This window comes from Plectropomus leopardus, chromosome 6 (genome assembly GCF_026936395.1).
Source record: "Plectropomus leopardus strain MGB_pleo_1.0 chromosome 6, ASM2693639v1, whole genome shotgun sequence".
In the NCBI taxonomy this organism is placed as follows: Eukaryota; Metazoa; Chordata; class Actinopteri; order Perciformes; family Serranidae; genus Plectropomus; species Plectropomus leopardus.
In genome coordinates, this window is record NC_142181.1 from 3,673,251 (window position 1) to 3,695,906 (window position 22,656).

General features: G+C 38.5%; 1 protein-coding gene across 1 annotated transcript; it reads left to right on the forward strand.

Annotated features, from left to right (window-relative positions):
- The first annotated feature begins 1,108 nt into the window (after positions 1-1,108).
- zbtb44 (zinc finger and BTB domain containing 44) lies at positions 1,109-21,917 on the forward strand. Its single transcript, XM_042486350.2, has 6 exons — positions 1,109-1,660; positions 6,347-7,450; positions 8,667-8,751; positions 9,246-9,397; positions 11,945-12,245; positions 17,065-21,917. Exons 2-6 carry the CDS (start codon positions 6,385-6,387, stop codon positions 17,465-17,467), a joined length of 2,007 nt encoding a protein of 668 aa, XP_042342284.1. The 5' UTR covers positions 1,109-1,660; positions 6,347-6,384; the 3' UTR covers positions 17,468-21,917.
- The last annotated feature ends 739 nt before the right edge of the window (positions 21,918-22,656 follow it).

Here is a 22,656-nt window from a genome sequence, read left to right on the forward strand (position 1 = left end):
CCTTCTGTGTCCTTGTCCTCTCGTCCACAAAAACCACAAGTGCTCATTATCAATTTTTGGTAAAATTTATGTAAGATTTTAAATGACACTTGCTTAACTTTATTACCAAGACAAAACTTCTCACCAACCAGGCACACTTTGTGCCAGTTGATTTCTCTATAATTCACGAAAAGATTGTCACGGCAGAATTTGACAAACCAGAGTTTCGTTGTCCTTTTTTCCCAACTCTTTATTGAGAACTTTTCTTACTGCAATACATTGTATGGTCATAGGAACCGTGACCATTTTAAGGTACATGTCAAACAACATCAAAAAAATCATGAAATATAAAATAAAATAAAGAATCTAAATAATAAAAAACAAAATCAGAAAAAAGAATCCATAATAAATAAAATTACAATACATTAAATTAAAAGGACAGAATAAAAACAATGTAAAAACGATTCAAGTGTATGAGGGAGATATAAAAAATGTTTTTTTAACAAATAATAATAATAATAACTTTATTTATATAGCACCTTTAAAAACAGTTGTTTACATGTGCTTTGACAAACAAAGCAAAGGCAGAACAATAAAATAAACATAAACAAACACGCCAAACAGAGAAAGGATGAAAACAGTCAAACTAGGAACAAAATGTGTTGACAAAAGGTCAAAAAGATTACAGCACTAAAAGGAATAAAAGTGATAAAAACAGATCTCAAACGGCAGTTAAAGAAATAATCAATTTAAGAAAATAAATAAATAAAAATATAAAAAATATATAAAAAACTTCAGCACAAAACAGCACAAATGCTTTTAGTGTTTGTTCCCAGCAACTTTTTAAAGTAAAATCTGTGAAAATTTTAATTTAAAAAATCCATCAAATACCAAAAGCACAGAGTTTTTAAAAGTTTCTCCCATGCTGAATGCTCACATCATGCTTTTCTTTCTGTGGCCTTGATTTAGTGTAACATGTACACTTTTTCATTCATTAATTTTATTGGAGATTATTAAAATAAAAAAAACAAACAATTCAGATAATTGCAAAATTCCAAATATCAGATCTCAAACGGCAGTTAAAGAAATAATCGATTTAAGAAAATAAACTAATAAAATTAATAAATATAAGAGGTAGTGTAAGAAGACATCAGAGGGGATAAAACAACGATAAAAACATAAATAACAAATAAATGACAATTAACAAAAAAAAAAATTAAAAAGTAGTAACAAAGCATCATAAAATCCATACACATACCCCTAACCCTGTATGAATGAATTATAATTTTTCATCATTTTTTCCAAGTATTTGGGAGGTTTTCAGAGTTTTGCTGAGTGTCACACTTCCTGTTTCTCACCGTCCGGGAGCGTGAGGTGCGCGTTGCATTGTGGGGACACAAACAGAGCGCAGAGAGGACGGCGCGCGGAGCACAAAGGGATGAAAACAGCGCCACGGAAACTTTCAGCCTCCGCCTGCGGTGATGTGAATCCCCGACAGCGCTAGCTAAACCGTGACTTCAGGCGGCTGGCAGGCTGACAACTGCCGGGGAGGCGCGGGGAATGTGAGAGGACGCAGTGAAGGCGGCACGGCGCACCGCTGTCTGTCTCCGACGCTGCTTTTGTCAGCTGAGCTGTTAGCATCCCGAGGCCCCGGCCGACATCGCGGGCCTCGTCCCGGAAGGTAAACCCCCTCCGTACGGGCTGAAGAATAACCGCAGCCCCCGCTGTGAGCACTTTAATCCCGCTACTTTGTTAAATAAGTGTCGATAAAGGCGAAGGAAACAACTACGGGCGCTCTGTTGTGTCGGCTAGCGCTAGCTTCGAAGCTAACGGTGCTAGCAGCTGCGTCGACGTATCCAGGGTTATTCACGGTCAAACCGGAACTGGGACTGATCCGGCTTCAAAATAAATGCGCTACATAATTTTTTCGCTTAATTGTAAAGTTTATCTTATTGATGATTCATGTTTCAATTAATTTGAAAGGAAAAATATATATTGTAATAATGGATCGACCGATATTGGTTTTTCTTTTTAGAGCCGATACAGATTATTGGGAGTTAATTAGGTTTGTTTGTACATATGTATATGTATATTTCTACACTGAATTGTTGGCTCCATTTAACTTTATGTTGCTATTTTGCACCTTGTTTGTCTTATCTGCTCTGCGCTTTTCTTATTTTGTTTTTTTTTAAGTATGTGTTAGTATTTTTAAGTATTCTGCATTTGTAACACTGCAAATTTCCCCACTGTGGGACCAAAAAATCTCATTATTCTAATAATAATGAGACCGATAACTGATATTTGGGCCAATATGGTTTTGCGATAATAATGAAAATATTTCCGTTGAAATTTGGAAAATATAAAAAACTTCATTACAAAACTTTGTTCAAATGCTTTTAGCGTTTGTTCTATCAAAACAAAAAATCTTAACATGTCATGCAGCAAGTTCCCAGCAACTTTTTAAAGTAAAATCAGTGAAAATTTAATTTAAAAAAATCCAAATACCAAGAGCACAGAGTTTTTAAAAGTTGCTCACATGCTGAATGCTCACATGCTTTTCTTTCTGTGGCCTTGATTTAGTGTAACATGCACACTTTTTTATTCATTCATTTTATTGGAAATTATTCAAATAAAAAGCCAGTTCAGATAATTGCAAAATGCCAGATATCGACTGTGATAATCAGCCAGGCTGATAATCAGTTGATGCCTAATTGTAATAACAAACACTATAATAGAAGTTGTTTTTTTAACAGAGCTGTATGGGTCGAAAACACATGATCGGTAAATTTAGTTCAACTTTGGTAGCCACACACATTTTTTGTTAATTTGCACCACAACATCAGAGCACGACTGTCCTCGTTTTAACTTAAATGATATTACGAAGTTAAAAAGCATCAGCGCGGGCACTCCTCTTTTATTTTGACAGCGACAAAGCGGATGTGGTGTAAATCTCGTGGCGGGCTTGACGCATCAGCGTGACTCCGTTAGCTGCTGTTTGCTGAGCTGTGATTGTTGCAAACATGTTGGTTCAGCATCTTTTTGGACAGACACTTAGCCCTCGCGCCTCGCACTCAAACAGCGTTTCTGTTTTCGGTGTGCACGAGGAGTGTCAGCACGCGACAGCGTGCGTGATCGCAGCGCTTCGAGTCACCTGCTGACGCGATGTAAACACAGTAAAAGTACCATGTTGACGGCTACGCCTCCTCTGCTCTGTCGCCATCATGAATATTTTTGCGATGAATTGGAGTAGTTTGTAACTGTGGGTGTTGACTCTTAGTTGCATAATCGTCGATCAATCAGTCGATCCGTGAGTATATTAAACTATTTATAACTAAGTGGCCCACTGATGTCCTCAAATAGCTTTTTTGTCACAACTTAGAAGTAAACAAAACAAAGTAAATGTATTCAGTGGTCAATTTAAGGCCCTATATAATAATAATAATAATAATAATAATAATAATAATAATAACTGGCACTTTTCAAAACGGGGTTAAAAAGTGCTTAACAGTAATTTATATATGTAAATATATATTTGAGTCAATGTGGCCTTTAAGATTTTCTTTAACTAGGAATTAGAGCAAATTTAGACACTAATTTGATATCTGTATGGCAAACCTTTAAATATTTTTGTAGAATAATTGATTGTATGCTCTCTATAAGACATAATCTATGTGGGATGGTAAAGTTTTTTTTAAATCAGATTGTATTTGATTTGTATGCATCATTGCTCTCTAAAGTTCTCGTACTCTACATTCATTTTTGTTAGTAGAACTTGATAGCGGGGATACGCGATAATATCGGCACGTCACCGCAGATATTGGCTTCAAAAATGAAGCATCGGAATCGGCCAACATGTTAATTTTCTGCCAATATGACAAACGCACAAGACATTTTAATTGTTAATTTTGACACAGTGAACATGTCCAAAAAAACACCATAAATTGAAGTATTTTTCTTATTTTGCTCAGTGGATGAATATTGCACATATTTAAAATAACTGTATTTTATGTCTTCGTCTGCTTAGAAGTAAACAAAACAAAGCAAATGTGTTCAGTACAATAAAGTGAAACAAAAACAGTCAGCAGATCATCACATTTAAAGGGCTGATCATATTTCCTGATTACTTTATGATCAAAATAGTTGTTTCATGAATTTAAGGCTGTATATGTAGGTATATATATTTAAGTCACCATGTGGCCTTTAACATTGTCTTTAACCAGGAATTAGACCAAAACTGACAATGTAAATATGTTGCACATAGAATATTGTTTAGAAATTTATTTTTAGTATAAAATGGAAGCGAAGCATTTTATTTTTCAATAACTGATGGAGAAGGGGTAGGATTTAATATGTTTTTACTTCCTCCCACTCCTTTTCGGATATATTTGTATATTTCTGTTAACTATATTATATTTTATTTCATTCTCTTTTTTTTTAAATATACGAAAGGTCATATTTTACTTTGAATGCATCATTGCTCTCTAAAGTTCATGTACTCGACATTCCTTCAGTATAACTTCATAGTTAAGAAGCATGAAAATATTGGCTTTAAAATGAAGTGCAGGAATCGACCAACCTGTTAATTTTAGGCCGATATGACAAACTTCCGTTCATTGATTTTGACACAGTGAACATATACAAAATCCACCACAAGTTGAATTATTTTTTCTCATTTTGCACAATAAATGAACATTGCAAACATTTAAAAGAATTGTATTCTACGTCTTCATCTGCTGCTCGGCCATCGTGATAAGAGTGTGAATAATATGATGTTAGTCCCACAACAACAGAGACTTGATAATAACTAACATTATGTTGGTGAAAAAAAGTGGATATATCAATTTTGGTATCGACCAAAAAAGTTGTTATATTTTGGAGTATCACTTAGAAGCTAAAAAATCCAGTATCGTGCCTAAATTTAGTAGAATAATTGATTATGTCCTCTCTGTGAGATGTAATACATGCCAGACAGTTTAAGAATAATTTATTGAACAGTCAGGCCAAATGAGATTTTTTATGCGTCATTGCTCTCTCAGGCTCATGTACTGTAAATTTCTTTTTGTCAGGAAGAACTTAATAGAGATCATGTAGCTAAATAACCCTCCAACAGGAGACGTTTTAGCCTTTAGAAAACCCCGGGGTGGAAGTTAAGCTCTTTTCTCTCGGCTCTGTGTGCTGGTACAGACGAGGCCGTCTCCTGTTGCACCTCCGCAGCCCAGGTCTATAATTCACGCTGCCTTTACTGGGCCAACATAGCCCAAGAGTATTTTCCTGTGGTCTGCGTGTGTGTAAAGGGGAGCGCGCTCTCCCTGCGAGAGCCCCTTCACTCGAGCTTTTGTTTGATGGAAAATCTCATGCCTCAGAGGATCCACATGTCTCGCAGACAGCTGCTGAGCATCCTGTAGTGCACTGGCCTCCACATGGGTCTGGCTCGCATCGCTGCGCATCTGCTTTGATTGTTGTTACATAACTTGGCATTTTGTCCTCCGTGCTCCCTACCCTGCTTTCACCCCCCCTTACCTTGCCTTCCCCCTCGGAGAGGACCTCGGTGTTTTTCTCCACCTACACTCGCAGCCTTCACTGGGCTTTTTTTGATCCTGTCTCTGCCGGGGGACTGGTGTTTTGCAGAGTGATATTTGACATCCTCTTTACTTTTCTTTTCTGTGGTTCAGTGAGAGTCCACCGTGACATCTGTTATTTCACACCTGGTTCTTTAACCCTTTGAAACCCGGAGCGACGTCACTTTTCCTGTGCTGCTTTCAGACGCCTTTTAAAAGCATTTAATCTTTGAGCTTTGAGCAGTTTGGTGCAATTTCTTTCAAAAACATGGGGGAAAAAGGCAAGGGGCAGCTTTGTAAGAAATGTCCTGCAAATTGCAAGAAAAAGGTAGATTTAGAAAATTGTTTTTAAAAAGCTACAGGAAATGTCTAAACAACAAAAGAATAAAAATGGAAAAGCTAGGGAAAACTATATAATGATTGTTATTACATTTTTAAAATTATTTTATAAAATTAGAATTTTTCAGCACTTTTTTCATTTCATTTTAAACTAATTTTCAGGTAGTTTTCTTCTTTCCACCAATTTCTTGCTAATGTTTGGCTCATTTCTTCTTACATTGCCTTCCATTGTTTTTGAAAGAAATCAAGCCCGTTTTCTCAGGTTTGAAAGGGTTAACTGCTGAGCCTGGATTTTGTTTAGTTAGCTAATCATTAGACACAAACCCAAGAGATGTAAAGAATCTGACACAAAATAATAACAAAGCTTAAACTATATTTCTCTGAAGAGTGATCTGATTGTTCTGTTTTTCTTGCAGCTCATATGGTTCAGCTTTTGCAAACTGAAATGTTTTTTTCCCATCTCTCTGCAGGACCCATTTCCTCGACACAGTCATAAACTGACTCCAACATGGGGGTCAAAACCTTCACCCACAGCTCGACCTCCCACAGCCAGGAGATGCTGGAGAAGCTCAACGCTTTACGCAACGAGGGCCACCTGTGTGATGTCACCATCCGGGTCCAAGACAAGCTCTTCCTGGCCCACAAAGTGGTCCTGGCCTGCTGCAGTGAATTCTTCCGCTCCAAGCTGGTGGGCCGGCCAGAGGAGGAGGACAAGTTTGTGTTGGACCTTCATCACGTGACCGTCAGTGGCTTCGCTCCTCTGTTGGAGTACGCCTACACGTCCACCCTCTCTATCAGCACGGAGAACATCATCGACGTTCTGGCTGCTGCCAGTTACATGCAGATGTTTGCTGTTGCTAGCACATGTTCAGAGTTCATGAAGTCCAGTATTCTGTGGGGGCCGGGGAACAACAGCAACAATAACAACATAACGGCAGATAAACCGCACGAATCCGCACCAGAGAGCGCCTCATCAAACTGTGCCCTGACGCCACTGGACGGCAGCGTGTCGCCCGTTTCGTCTGACTGCAGCGTGATGGAGAGAAACGTTCCTATATGCCGCGAATCGCGACGGAAACGCAAAAGCTTTGTAACAATGGCATCGCCGGAGAGTCCGCTCAAATGCACTACACAGATGGTCACCACCTCCCCTCAGATCCCTAACCCGTCCCCGTCCTTCTCAGACAGCACAGCCCAGCCCGTGGAGTCCTCCCTGGCCTTCCCGTGGACTTTCCCGTTCGGTATCGACAGGAGGTTCCACTCAGACAAATCGAAGCTCCCGGAGAGCCCTCGGTGTTTAGAGCAGGGCGCCGCGGGGACGTCGGAGGTGGTAGTCGGCCGGCGGCTCAGTGACTTCCTAACGTGTGAGAGCTCTAAGGCGGTGTCGTCGCCAGTGCCGGCAGAGGAGGAAGATGTGAGGGTGAAGGTGGAGCGTCTCAGTGATGAGGAGGTCCAAGAGGCGTCCTCGCAGCCGGTCAGTGCCTCCCAGAGCTCGCTGAGTGACCAGCAGACGGTGCCCGGGAGCGAACAGGTCCAGGAGGAGCTCCTCATCAGTCCACAGTCCTCCTCTATAGGTGAGGCGATTTTTTTTACCTAAATGATCCACAGTGTTGCATATTGAAAACTGAAAAGCAACGTCCAATCATAACGTACCGTCATTAACGCAGGTCTGTCAGTGTTTGGATTTGTCCACATGTTGAATTATTGTTCACGCGGTTGAACTTTGAACTGTCAGTGTTTCCCACAGAATTACAGTGTGTGTGATGGTAGCTGGTGGACTTTGTTTGTTTGTTTTTTTAAATGTGAGTGTGTCCCTTTGTATCATTCTGTGTCCTCTCTCTAAATTTAGACCTGGCTTAATGAACTTATAAGTTTCACTTCAACTGTGCTTGACGTTCAGCCGCTCCATCTCTGCCCTGAGTACGCTCTGCGCTCCAAGAGTCTTGAGTTATTTATAATAAAACATTATATTCCAACAGCACTCCTAATGAACAGTCCAACTCCAAAAATAGAAAATCTGTTTTTGGTGGCAGATGTTTCAATTGTTGCATGCTGCCACAATTAAATGAACGTGTGGGAAACCTTATAGAGTTATTAGGGACGTGTCCAAAACCAAAACTGCAAAAACATTAGTGTAAGGAATGAAAGAAACATAGGGTGTTTTTTTTGCCGTAACATGAACTGTAAACACGTTCAGCTAACATGTTTGCTACACTTTCCCTTGTAAAAGCGACACATTTATCTAATTAAGCATTTTTTATCAATAGATATTGATTCTGAATATTTGAAACAGAAAAGCGGTGTAAACATTTTTATGATTTATCTGCCACAGTTGTTATAAACTACATGCAATCATGTGTGACTGTAAAGTGTAGTAACTACAGGGGTGGCCAGCACTTATTTAGCAGTTACATGTATATGTTGGATAAAAAACACAGTTACTGTATTCATCACTTTTATGACACTTAACCTCACCCAGCCCTCAGACCTAACCTACTTGATTTTATTATTTGTATCAGCCTCAGTGGAAAGTTTCATTGTCCAGTGGTCCAAATGCTGTTTGAAAACTTCTCTGCCCTGCCATAAATAAAAACAAAATGGAAACACTTGCAGTTTTTTTCCCTAAACTGTTGAATAGCACAGTAACTTGGAATCTAGCAGCATCTGTCCTTAAATGTGGGATCAGCCCTCAAAGACCTTCAGTCTAAGCCCATCCAACAGACTTTAGTCTGTAAATGGATATTTTGCAGACAGCTGCCTATAAGTCATTTTCTTTCTTCCACTTTGCAGGGTCGATGGATGAGGGAGTGTCTGAGGGCTTGCCGTCAATGCAGAGCACCTCTAACACTGGAGGACACGCAGAGGACGATGAAAGGTATCGCGATTTGTTTCAACTTGCAGCAAGGCAAGAAGTTGTAAGCAGTAAAGAATATATACACACAAACCTCATAACTGTGTGTCTGAGTCACGCCTGTTTAGATAATAAATATCGAGGTCATGTTTGAAATGTCAAAGACGTGATGAATGCTGCTCGCTGGAGGCCTCGAGCGACAAACATGAGTGATGAATTTTATGTGAACGTTAACGTGGCATCTAACTGGAAATCCATGTACGTCAAACAATCTGAGGCATATAACTGTCATTACCAACTTCTCAGTGTTAAACAAATGTTCGAAAACACCTGCCAGCATATTTTTTTAATATACCAGTCACTTGAAATTCATTGTGGCCCCTTTTTCCACTCAGAACTCACAGGCTGTTTTGACATGTTGATGTAAAGTATTCAGTATTGTTTGTGTACGTAACAATGAAAAATGGAGCTGTTTTTGAATGGATATCACTCGGATGTTTCTTCTCTTTGTGTTGCAGGTTAGAAGGTATTCAGTATCCGTATCACCTGTATATCAGCCCCTCAGCCAGGCCCGGCACCAATGGCCCCGACAGGCCCTTCCAGTGTCCAACCTGCGGAGTCAGATTCACACGCATTCAAAACCTGAAGCAGCACATGCTGATACACTCCGGTACGTAAAAACTTCAAGCTGAATTCAATCTTTTGACCTTGGGCAACTTTCGAATATAACATACGTTTAAGTTAGAAACACTGTAGAGCGCAAGCGATGTCTAAACAAGCAGTTATTCACCTACATTCACCCCGCCTCAGGACATCTTTAATTTTTTTGCATTACAGCACTGTTTCACAGCCGACGCAGTCACCTTATTTGACACTGATCAGCAGAGATACAGACACTGGAAACACCTGACCAGTGTCTAAGGTTTTAATCCGTTTGGTCAATATCACACAGCTATTTTAAGTTCTGAAAACAAGTGGTTGATAAAATGATGTTCAATAAAGGGGTATTTCACTGTTTTAGCATTTTACTCCTGTAACATTGTCAGATTCAAAATGGGAAGTTAAAAAAAAAACTGGTACCATTATGTTATTTGACCTCAAACAGCCGAACAGGATATTTGGCGTGTTACGCTTTTTAATGTTATAGTCCTCAGATCTCCTGATTCACTGATATCACTTCATCATCGCTCAGCTCTCTGGAGACACACAGGGCTTTGTTCAACTTTTCTACTTGTATTTATTTAAGATCAATCAAGTTTTTTTCTCACAGTGAAATTTCTTTTTTATATATATTTATTACTGTAAAAAAGCCAAATTACAATCACTGTGAGTCAGTGTTTAAACAAAAAAGAGTAAAAAAAAATCATCTCCATTGGGGTGAAAGCCTTTTACAGGCTGTGTATCTTACATATTAGGAAATTTTGAGGAAACTTTTGAAAGCATGCCCGCCTAAGTTGTTTTGGATGTTCTGTCATTGCTTATTTTTAGATCATGAAGAAATTTCACAAATTGCTATGCTGGCGCTCTTTGCTCATGTTACAACACCGTTGGGAAATGGAGATTAATCTCATTCACTCTAATAACCACATTCTTACATAAAACCAGCCTCTGCATGGGACCAATATACTAGTCACCTTTACTCACACGCAGGGATTTTGCCAAGTAGGACATGTTCCTGGATCAACATCCCACATTGCGATCCCGGACCAACCCCGCCATCAACCAATCAGAGCCCTCTGACATCATCAGGGTGCTGCGTCTGTGCTTCTTTCCAAATTCATTTTTGCTTCTTCAGTGCAAAGCTTTTTTTCCAAAAAAAAGTTTTTACAATTAAAGAAAATCCTTTAATACTGTGCAAAATCCTTATGAGTTACTGCAGGGTTTGCAAATAAGCTTGATAACGAGATAGGATATATTAACAAGTAAGCTTGCCAGTAGGCGAAAATATTGTTCACAGACATTATTTATTTAATTGGGTGGTAATTAAACTGCAGTTATTCGTGCATCAGTTGTAAATAAATTTAGTAATTTGTTAAAATGATATATGAGTTAAAAGGGAAAAGTAAGAAATGGGTAGGGGTATATAAGTTTTACTTCTGCCTACTCCTTTCGGGACACTATACTTTTGTTCAGTTTGACCAGAAGCACAGCACCCTGGCGACGTCAGAGGGCTGTGATTGGTTGGTCGCAATGTGGATGTTGATCCATCGACAAAATCATGTTGTGCACCTTTGTGCTTACCTAAAGTGTTTCAAGATAAGATAAGATCTTTATTGTCATTGTTAAAAAAACGAGAGTCAGAAAAAATCCTACCACTGCAAACACAATAAAAGCTACAAAAATAATAAAATGAAAAAGATCATTTGTCCAAAAAATCTGTCTTAAATTTAGTTTAAAATGATCTGAAAAGGCATTAAATTAAGTGTCTGAAACCGGGAAACACCCTGAAGGAGGTAATGAAGCATATAAATATTCACTTATATTAAGAAACGCAACCTTTTTTCCTCTGATCATCTTTGGGATTTTCTTCAGACCTTAACTGCAGTTTGTCTGTAGAGAACGTAATTAATTTTGTGTGATTTAGTGAGAGACAAACCTGTTGACACAAAGCTTGGCAGTTTAAAGTGCACATCAACACAAAAGCCAAGAAATCTTCATAACTTTCAGCAACTGCTATAAAACAGTGTAGGAGCAAAAGAGCTATGGTTGCGTAATGTTAGTGATCATCACATCTCTTCTGTAGTTGAATTAACATCATTTTATGTGTACGATTATCGTGATGGACCAACAGCAGATTGAGACATAAAATACAGTGCTTTTCAGTGTATGCAGTATTCACTTTTTGTGCAGAAAAAGACAAATACATCAACTTGGGATTGATGTTTTGCACATGTTCACTTTGTCAATAAAGAAAATGCTTTCTGATATCGGCAGATATGAAATGGCAGATTCCAATATTTTATTTTAAAGCCAATATTGGCCAATACCAATGATGTGCCAATATTAAAGTGTATCCCTAACCAAAAGTGATTTCTTGCACCAGGCTGTAAACATGTTTATTTCTGCTGTAAAGTTGTGCATGTTAACGTGGAGGACTTTGAGGATTGACTCACTCTTGGAGTCAGCCTCAAGTGGCCGTTAGAGGAACTGCAGTTTTGACACTTGTGTGCTGCTAATATTAAAATCAGCTGAATGTGTTTTTTTTTTTCCCCCACAGGCATTAAGCCTTTCCAGTGTGACCGCTGTGGGAAAAAGTTCACACGGGCCTACTCCCTAAAGATGCATCGGCTGAAGCACGAAGGTAAACGCTGTTTCCGGTGCCAGATTTGTAGCGCCACATTCACGTCCTTCGGTGAATATAAGCACCACATGAGGGTCTCCCGACACATAATCCGCAAGCCGCGGATTTACGAGTGCAAAACGTGCGGGGCCATGTTCACCAACTCTGGCAATTTAATTGTACACCTGAGGAGTCTGAACCATGAGGCATCCGAACTAGCAAACTACTTCCAGAGCAGGTGAGGAGTCCGGGGGCGCTGACCCCCATCATTTACTTAGATCTCACCTGGATCAGATAAGAACTTCAGTTTAGATTCTAATACCTGAGGTTCATTTGATCGTTTTTCCTTTCATGACTTTGATTGTGTAGCATTGTTTTGAGATGATTGCGATTGATTTGAGTGCTCAGATCAAGTGTACCTGAAGTATTTGACTGTATTTATGGTGGTGGTGGTGGTGGGGGGGGGTTAATTTAATTTCACTTATTTGAAGGCTTAGTTTGACATCTTGGGAAATATGCTTATTCATTTTCTCCGTGAGACGTAGATGAGAACGATAATACCATCAAGACATAGTTATATAAGAATGCAAATAAGCGCATTTTCCAAAATGTTGAAGTTTTTATTTAACATGGCCAAGAGATGGCAAATACCTGAAGTCCATCTTGGCTCTGTGATGTGAAGTTAAAGTGGGTTTATCAAGTACACTTTTTTCAATGAATTAAGTGTTTTCAAATATGCTGATCAGCTGCCAATATTCAAACCCAGTCAAAAACAAAAACACACCTCAGATAACTTCAGTGTTGCTAAAATCACTCATAGCTTTGTCTCTCTAACGCTGGGCCTTACAATAGCTGCGAAAACAGCTGAAATCATTGTGTTTTAACCAAATGGAGAGGGTTGTTTGTTTTTATCAGCAGCTCAGCCCGCAAAGCCTCGTGAAAGTCAGAACACAGTGTCTTTATAAAGTGGAAGAGTGTTTTTATTTCCCAGACTTTTCCACTTCTTAATCAACTCAAGCCCTCACAGGTCGGCAGGACTCAAACGGGCCATTGACTCCTCAAGAGTTTTATAGTAGAAAGTCTACGCCTGCGATCATAACAGTGTGGAAAATTCTCTGGCAGTCCAATCAGACTCTTAACTGCCATCCTCAGTCTTCACATAAAAAGACATGTTAACCGCGCTGTATTTTCTTTCTGTGTTGCTGATTTGCAGAACAGTTTGTCACATTCTGCTTTCGTCTGAGGACACTTACACTTGACCTAAACTTTTTAGTCTGGATACTTTAATTCCCACTGTGAGGGCAGTTTATTAAGCTTAAGGACGGCGGGCTCTGTTAATACAGCCATGGTCACACTGTGCACACACACGTTTTAAAAGGCCTCTGTCAGCGAAGTTTAAATGTATTTGTGTAGGGTCTTGTCATGTGACCAAACAAGACTTCGTGTATAGATCTAAAATCATCTAAGAATTGAGGCGACAAACATCTCGGTTGACTTTAAATGTGTGTATATCTACGTGGGTTATTTCAAACATCCTCTGGTCCACTTAATATGTTGGCAGCATTAGACGGAAATATCCATGGCAACAAAATAATTACACTTAAGCCATCACAAAAGTTGTTGCCACTGCATCTTAGATTCCTTCGTTAATTTTGTTTTGACGCACATCCGCAGGCATGCGTCAAAGGTAAATAATGTTGGAAAGAACATGCGTGTAATTTCTTTGGGCAGTGCGATTTAAGAGGAATTTGTTTGTGAATTTAAAAAAAAAAAAAAAGTTTATTTTTCCGGTGTTTTCAAAATAGTTGTTATGCAACGAAAAGGAAATGGTCTGACTTAATTTGAAGTTAACAAAACACATTCTTTATTCATTAGGAAACATTTTAAGATCATGGAATAACTTTTTACGTCTATTCACGAGAGAAACTGCTCAGATGTACTGAAATCATTACTTTGTGAGACAAAACTGATATCCTCGAGATAACAGGAGACAAAAGGAAAAAACCCATCTTAAGCCTGTCCTGCCTTCTCACAGATGTAGCTCGCCTCGAAGATGAGTTTCATCATAGCCAAAATAATCAGCTATGTAAATCCCAGCAGTAGTGGAGCAAAAGATTTTAGATAAGCAAAAGCTGTTTGGACCTACATTATTTTTGTTGCTCTTAAAATCGAGAAATACAGTGAAAAATCCACCAATAACAAAGTAAATATACTAACATGGGTTACAGCAGTAGACTCCATTGACCAGAATGCATTGCAGTTTGATTCATTGACATGTCTGACTCACATCTGAAGAACCAAAACTTGCATCCATCTTACATTCTGGGAAATATAGTAAATCACTTACTGACGGAGGAGTAGATGGATGGATGGAGTAAAAGTAAAAAGTACTTCTTAACTGTCAAATTATGAGGTCCGAATCTGCTGATTATTTTCTCAATTTATCTTTTACTCCAAAAATATTTAAATATGGCCATCACTACTTCTTAAAAACCAATGTGATGCCTTTAAATTTCTTGTTTTGCCTGACCAATAGTCCAAAAGCGTAATATATTCTGTACTTTCTCATTTGGGACTAAGGAAAGCTGCCGATTCTCATAATTTAGAAGCTGACGGCAATTTTGTTTTAAACTGGCTTAAACAAAAATCAATTATCAAAATGGTTGCAGATTAATTTTCTGTTGATCGACTTAAAAATGAATAAATAAATCACTTCAGTTTTTACCTCTGGCTGATCGAAAGGTTCAGTTCAGTTCAGTTCAGTTTATTCGGAGTTGATAAAAATGTTGATACAAACAAAATTTCAAGTAAAATTCGCCGAGTGAAATGAGACGATCTTATCAGCTGCTTGAAGCTCGTAAACAGGGGCCCAGACATTAAATGGCATAGAAAGTTTACAAATATAAATAAAATAAATTTCATTCTGCAACCTAACTAATCTAAAACTCAAAACATTCAAATTTACTCAAAGATCTAAAAAGATAGTAGCAATAATACAATACATGTAGACAAGCGACACATGGAGAATAGCAGTATAAATTACCTGAAGTACGTATTTCATATAGAGTATCATTTAAAGATTGTCGACGTTTTTTTAGCCAACACATGTTGGTTTTACTTTAACGTTGCTCTACATACTCTACGTTGCTGCAGTTTTGACCTCTTTAGACTTCAGTCTTGTATACATTTTGTACAAGTTGCATTAGTATCAGAAATATAATTAAGAAACACAAAACTCAACCAAACCAAACCAAAACATAAACGGGGGAGTTTTGGGGAGGAGCAGCTGTTTATTGCAAGTCTTTAAAATAATATGTTTGACTTCATGGTACAATAATTGCTGTTAACATTTTCGTTGAAATCATCCATATATACCATATTTTATTTGGAATGAAGTCCCGTTCGGTCGTGTTTATACGGTAACCTTAGATTTGCAAAATCTTTGGTGAAATATGATGTTCCATGTTTCAAGTGGTCATGATCTTCCTCTGACCCTAAAACCTCCTGCAGACTGAGAGATTTTAGAAATCTTATAAATTTAGCACAAGCGACACTGTGTGACACGGATCTGATAAACTTTGGGTACGACATCGAGTTTGACGTGTGCAGACCGTCCGATGACGGCGCCTGCTGAATTGCAGGTTATGACGTACGTCCGTCGACGTCAATACACAACACAAACGTCCTCGACGTGTTTTATTCATCTACGCCACCTTAGCGGTAGGAGCAAAACGTTGACAAGCAAATGGAGCCTTCGCTATAGTAGCTTTTATGCATTGGAAAAAGTCTGAAGAAGAAGAGGAGGAGAATTTGGATGCGGTCTTGGCTGGAGAAAAGAGGCCAACTTGGCACGCCAATTTTGCAACGAGAGCTCGGAGTAAGTATTAGCATCTACTAGCATTCACTAGTAACGTCGCTCTGTTTTGTACGTAGGTAGCAACAGCAGTCACAGAGTGACACAGTCATCCCAAATTTCACACACTGTCAGAATTCGACAACAGCCAACCTTGAATCTCTCACTTTGTGACGTAGGAACGCCGTTTTAGTGCCACGACCAAAGATATCGTTTCTTTCACGTTGGCCATCTTTCGTCTGAGACAGTGTATGCTGCGCTTAAACAAGTAGTTTTCGGCTTAAACCTAACTAGGACTCAACCGCAGCGTTGACAAACTCTACATCAGCGAGACTAGAATATTATGAAGATGCTTGTGAGAGTTTTGCAAATCCAGGGTTACCACGAGCCACGACCGTCTCCTGTCAGTTCAGTTTTAGCGTTTTTAGGGTAAAAATTTTAAATGTCCAAACCCAGTTGTGTCTCTAGTTGCTCCTTGGTCTGAGGCTGGTCAATCCACCAAATTTCATAGCAGTCAGTCTGTTCGTATTTGTTTTAGGTATTCAGTGAAAAGAGGCAAACTAACGGGGACGATAATATCATTTCCTTGATTGAGGCAGTTCTTCCTGGAAGACTATGAATGTCACATGCAAATCTGGGTTTGTTCTTATCCTGAGGCATGTTTATTTGTGAAAATTGGTAAAATGTTAAACTTAGCTCATATAACGTGTTTTAAATTGTCAGCATGTTAACCCTTTGAAACCTGTTGCGACGCCACTTTGACTGTGGTGCTTTCGGACGCCTTTCAAGAGTTTAAACCTTGAAGCCTGCGCAAATTTGTGAGATTTCTTTCAAAAGGATGAGCAACCTCGGTAAGCAATGTAGATTTGGAAAATTATTTTAAAAATAGCTAGGGAAAACTGTATTTAGAGTTATCACAATCCCATATTTAAAATAATGTTACAGAATTGTTATAATTTTTAGCACTTTCCTTGTTTATTTATTTACTTTGTTTTTTGCTAATTTTCCGCTAAATTTCGTATGCTTATTTAATAATTTCTTGCTAATTTCTGGAAAATTTTGTCTTTAATTGCTCATTGCCTTCTTTCTACGTTTTTAAATGGAAGTCCAATTCGTTCAGGTTTTAAAGGGTTAAATCAAAGAATTGCGTGAGGGAAGCAAACGAAAGGTCATTGAACTCCTCTCGTTGTCCTCGTCATTGCAGTGATTTCCTCGTGCCCGACTACCTGAGCCAGGTACAGGAGGAGGAGGAGGCGCTGGGAGTCCAGTATGAGCTAGAGGAGTCCCAACATCACCCCGTGTACCCGGGCAGCACCTCCACCTCCACCTCCACTGCAGCCTCGTCCTCCTCCTCAGTCCAGATGCCCGTCATCTCCCAGGTCTCCTCCTCTACTCAGAATTGCGAGAGTTCCTCCGGCTTCCTTTCACCCGAGCCCCTGGACCCCCTGGAAGCCCCAGCCTCCCTCAAGATGGACGCCGACGAGACGGCCGCCATGACAGAGGAGACCAAGATGGACACAAGTGGAGGAGGCAGTTCCCCGGAGGTGTTTGAAGAAGAGCAGCAGCATGCCCAAGCCAAGGAGCTGGCTTCCATTACCATCGAGTGATTCAAGCCTTCTTCTTGCCCACCATGTCTTATTTTGCAGTCATGTCATATGGGAATATCTGTCCAAACGCCTCGGCGGCTACAAGGGACGACTTGGACTCGCGTTGAAACCTCATGTGAAGCCATCAAGACGCCAAGTTTTCTGAAGACTTCAGTTTGCCTTGATGATGATTTTCCACATGCAACACAGATTGCACTTATTTAAGTTCGTGTTTTAAACCAAAATCCAACAAAAGTTTATTTTGTTTATTTTGAAATAATTTCCCCCTTAAACTCGACCGAAGCAATTTCTTTGTTGGTGACTAAAATCAGTCGGAACCGAAACCTGAGATTCAAAATAAGTATTTTTTAAGTGAAGCAAGCGAACATTGTTTTTTTTAGGAAGGCTGTTTTTTTTTCCCATATGACGTGAACGCAGCACTAGCTAAAGTCATTTCTGTCTTAGCCAATTTGAGGTCTGTTAAATCCAAGCCTTGCCCTACTTTTTGGAAAGTGCCTGAGAGTTCCCATTTTAACAAAGCAACGCGTAGAGAGGAAGAAGAGGTCTTGACTTTGCCAACAGTGACAAATCAAGTCTTTGCAAACTGAGCTAACTAAAAAAACAACAAACAAACATTGTATTTCATTTGTAGTGATAATGCTAGTTTGTATGGGCAGAGACTGTGTTATTCCTTCAGTGCCGTCGCTATAGGCAAACTGTTAAATGTCAATATTATCTATATTGCAATAGCTTGTACTGTAGTTTTACTATTTGAATGCTGTGTATGTTGGGTGTTGTGAAATATGATACGTCAGGTGTGTGTATGTGCATTTCTTTTTATCTACATGAACACAGTACTTTTAATTTTTAAATGTTTAAAACTTGAAATTATATCGACAGAGTATTCCCTTAAGACATTTGTGCAGTATATCATTTTTCTAACCTATTATTTTTCATTTTTTTTATTTTGAACGAACACTGTTGTTAAATCAAACCTCACATCTCCAAAAAAAAAAACTAAACGCAAGGAGTTTAGTAAGACTTGGATCAGCACTGATGCAGCTTTTGTTTCAAAATCCAATAAATAATAAAAATAAGACTGAAATTTATGTAATACACAAATTTCAAATTTGGAGGGCAGTGTTATTTTCCCAGACGGGCTCAAAGATGATAATGTAGCATTTCATCCCAGTTGAACGTATGCCTACTCGTCAAATGGATTTTATTTTCGGTTTTGAAGTCGGCGTGTGTGCTAAATATTAATATCTGACACGGCTTTCTGTTTATGGTCGTCCTGACTTATCAGCAGGTACACTGCTTATACTCTATTGCATGACTGTTGAAGTGATGTTTCACTTAGGTACAACATGATTGTCTTTTTAAAAGTTTTTTCCTCGTGTGACTTTGTGAGAGAAAAACCACAACTTTTATGTTTTAAGTGTGGATTAACCACCAGCATTCTTCTTTTTTTTAACCTAAGTTGTCACAGAAGTGGGAAAACTACATTGTGAAAAATTTAAAATAACTACGTCTGCAGCCAGGGAAGCAGCAAGTGATGCAAACAGATTGTGACGGCTTTCTGTGATGGCCAGTTTACAGTCGGAGCAGATTACCGGGATGTTGGAGTTACGTGATAATATTGCTTTAAAAGCAGTAGGAGTGTGCTGATGTGTGAATGCAAATACTGTGAGTTGAGTCATTATAAATGATCAATATGTTGTGATAGGCAAGAGCTTATCTTTGACCTTAAAGGGGTAGTTCATATTTTTTGAAGTGGTGCTGTATGAGGTACTTATCCATAGTCAATATATTAAATATAGTAGTTGGCGGTCGGCACGCATTCTGTTTGGAGAAGCAGGCTGCAGTCAGACACAGAAGCGAGCTAATGTGAATGGGGTTCAGCAAAAAAATGTGTTTTAGTCACCTAAAAAGAGTCCCACATGGTGTCTGCTTTACTGAGAGTATTTTTACTGCTTTACCCAAATGCCAGACAGTGGTTTCCAACAGAAAAATGAAGCAATTTTATCTCTCTCTTCAAAGCCAGACTCCATTTAGAAAAACGGTGATTTACCATCGCTGAACGCTGGAGCTGCTGCTCTACAGCTGCCTCGATCAGTTAGTTTGTTTGTGTTATTGTGTGACGTTGGTGTTCGGAAAGGTTAGTTCAAATTCACCAGAATCACACAGTAACACAAACTAACGAGCTGATTGGAGCAGTGGCAGACCAATAGCTCCTGTGTTCAGAGAGCTTAAATTACTGTTTTTTTGAATGGAGTCTGGTGGAGAGCATTGATAGAGAACTAAAGCCAGTACTGGCTTGCCTGTCAAAACTGTTTAAGAGAACGATAATGAAGTGAAAATACTCAAACCATTGCACACACTTGGGTCAGACTTTTTAAGGTGGCTAAATCACACTTTTCTGTTGACTTCACCAGTACGTGGCTTAGCTGCTGTGTCGGACTCCAGCCTGTGCGGACTGATATTGATGACTTAAGAGAAGTGCTCCGTACAACCCTGTTTAAAAGAACCGGAACTATATCTTTAAACTGATAGCACGGTTTGGCAGTTATTTTATTTTTTTTTTTAACACAGATTTGGGGTCAAACTTCCAACTAGTTTTACCTGTGTTGTGCCAACATGGTTGTAATTGTCTACTTGGACATTGTCGTGCCTGTATTTTAAGAAGATAATGACACTCGTGGTGATAACCCATGAGTTGAATGCTACTGACTGTGACTGGGTGTGTTGTTTTTTTTATTTTCTGTCGCCCCCGTGAAAGTAGTACAAAGAGCCAACACCGAGGACTCTCCCAGCAGGATGGAAGTCCTCATATACAGGGTTGATTGTAAATGTAAAGATGAATACTGTTGTGACGAGGGCGTCTTTAATATAACCTTGTCCCGATCATTAAAATTCACTGAGAGCTGTCTTAATAAGAGCTTGCGTCACCCTGGGCCATCCTATCAGTCACTTTTTTCAAAGTTGTGCCATTTGCCCTTTTTATCGGGGGGTACAAATCATGCTTTTTCCTACAGGACCAAATGTTCTCTATCTCATTGGGGATTTGCCATGGCAATCAGTAATTGCACATAATAAAAGAAAGAGATAATCATTTCTAAGTGGTCCATGCTATTTAGCAAAGGGGTCCTGCTGTTTCGCCCCTTAAAAACACTGTATGATGTTGTGCATTTAAGAGGCTAGCCTTAGTAAACGGACCTATTAACTCTAGTTGCACAATGTCAAAAATTTTAAAAAACGTTTTTCTATTCTCCATTTGTACGTCATGCTTTTCATCTGTTGTGTTCGGTGTCTGTATTCAAACGACTTTTTTATAATGAAAATGCTGCTGTTTGTTGAAACGCAAAAGTGCCCAAAATATTTTTGTGAACCAATGGTGTGCAATAAATGGACAGGTGTTGTTTTAAAAAGAAAAAAAGAAAAAAAGATTTTGTCTTTGGAATGGTGAATTATATATTTAAAAAAAAGAATGTATAATTTTTTTTTTTTTTTTCAAATGTGACTGAAGGTGAAATCAAATAGGCGAGGACCCCATTTGATCTGTGAAACGAGGAACAAAGCTTTGATATCAAACGACTGCTTCTATTCAGCTCCTTTCTGTTCGTTTTTTTTCGAAAGTTGCATGTTCATATCGTTCTGTGAAGTGGAGAGCATGTCTTCAGTTTCTGATGCATACTGTCAAGGCCTTATTTTGTCGATGACTCTTCACCCGGCGTAGCTTCGATCTGTTGTTAAGCATGCCCTCTTCTTTTCTGTACGTTATCCCTTTTATGTGCAATGTTTTAAAATATCTTGATTATATACAGGACATGCCTTCTCAATGTACACTTGATGTTGTATACGTTTTCCAGTCCTTATTTAAAAGTAGGAAAATATAAGAAAAAAAACATGGTAGCTCTTCATAATAGCATATATATTTTTGGTGACTTTTGTATTATGGTTGCTGTTTCATGGCATCTTTGGATATTCTTGTTAAATGTGAATAGAACAGCTTAGTTTGGGAGTTTGGGGGGCCTTGGTAGTCTTCACTTTGTGACTGTCCGCAGTGTGTGTATATATATAAATATACAGTATATACACTCATACTATGTTGCATATTCTTTATACTGTAGGCTACTTGATTACAACCTGCTTTGAGACAGATGTTGTATTTTGTGTCTTTGATACTGTATTTAAACTGTAGTTTGGAGAAACTGTACAAAAAACATCCCAGATAGTAATGCAACCTGCACATTGTATAGGGAGAACTGACGTTTGTGGTGTTGAGTGTTTTAACTGGATCATATTCCACAGTTGGCTGTTCAAAACTGACAAGACCACTCTGTATTTTAGAGTTTATGGTTGTTCTGAATCTTTGCTAGTGTTCTGGCTTTGCAGTCCTGTTATTAAAGAGTCGTTTTTGTAAAAGTATAAAATGTAAATAAAAAAAACCTATGTCAGAATAAGTCTAAAACTTGTCTGAAGTTGATTTTTGTCACTGTAATATGAGTTCAGTTGAAGTTAACCCATTGAAATTTGGATCGACATCACTTTGCCTTTTACACGTATTTAAACCTTTGAACACTGAGCAAACTGGTTTGATGTCTTAAAAATATAGTTAAAAAAATGCAAAGAGCAATTAGCAATTAATTGCATGAAATTAGAAGATTAAGCAAGTTATTTTTAAAAAGCTAGGGAAGAATGTCCAGAGATATAGATATATATTTTCAGTTATTTATATTAAGCTTTTTTTAAAAAAAAAATTTCCTTTGCCCTTGTTTGGTTTTTGTTTTTTTGTTTGTGTTGTTTTGTTTATTTTCAGGTTTGTTTATTATCTGTTGTTTTTTTTTCATTTCTTTGCCGAATTTGGGGTCATTCCTTCTTTCGATGCTCATTGCCTTCTTCAAACGCTTTTGAAAGAAATCAAGCCTATTTACTCTTCCAAAGGGTTCATTTGAGCACGCACGCATGACTTTCTGAACACATAAAGCAAAGCTGTTTTTAACTGTTTATACTATTGCCTTCTTGACCATTTTTTTGACAAAAGAAAAGATCATGTTTTTTGACTTTTTTGGTCTTTATTTGCACGTTAAATACCATGACACATCTCTACAAGTTATTATAAGTCGTTTTAAGCCATTTTTATGACATGTCAAAATTTGACATTTTTCGACATACTATACTATTGCCTTCTTGGCCATTTTTTTGACAAA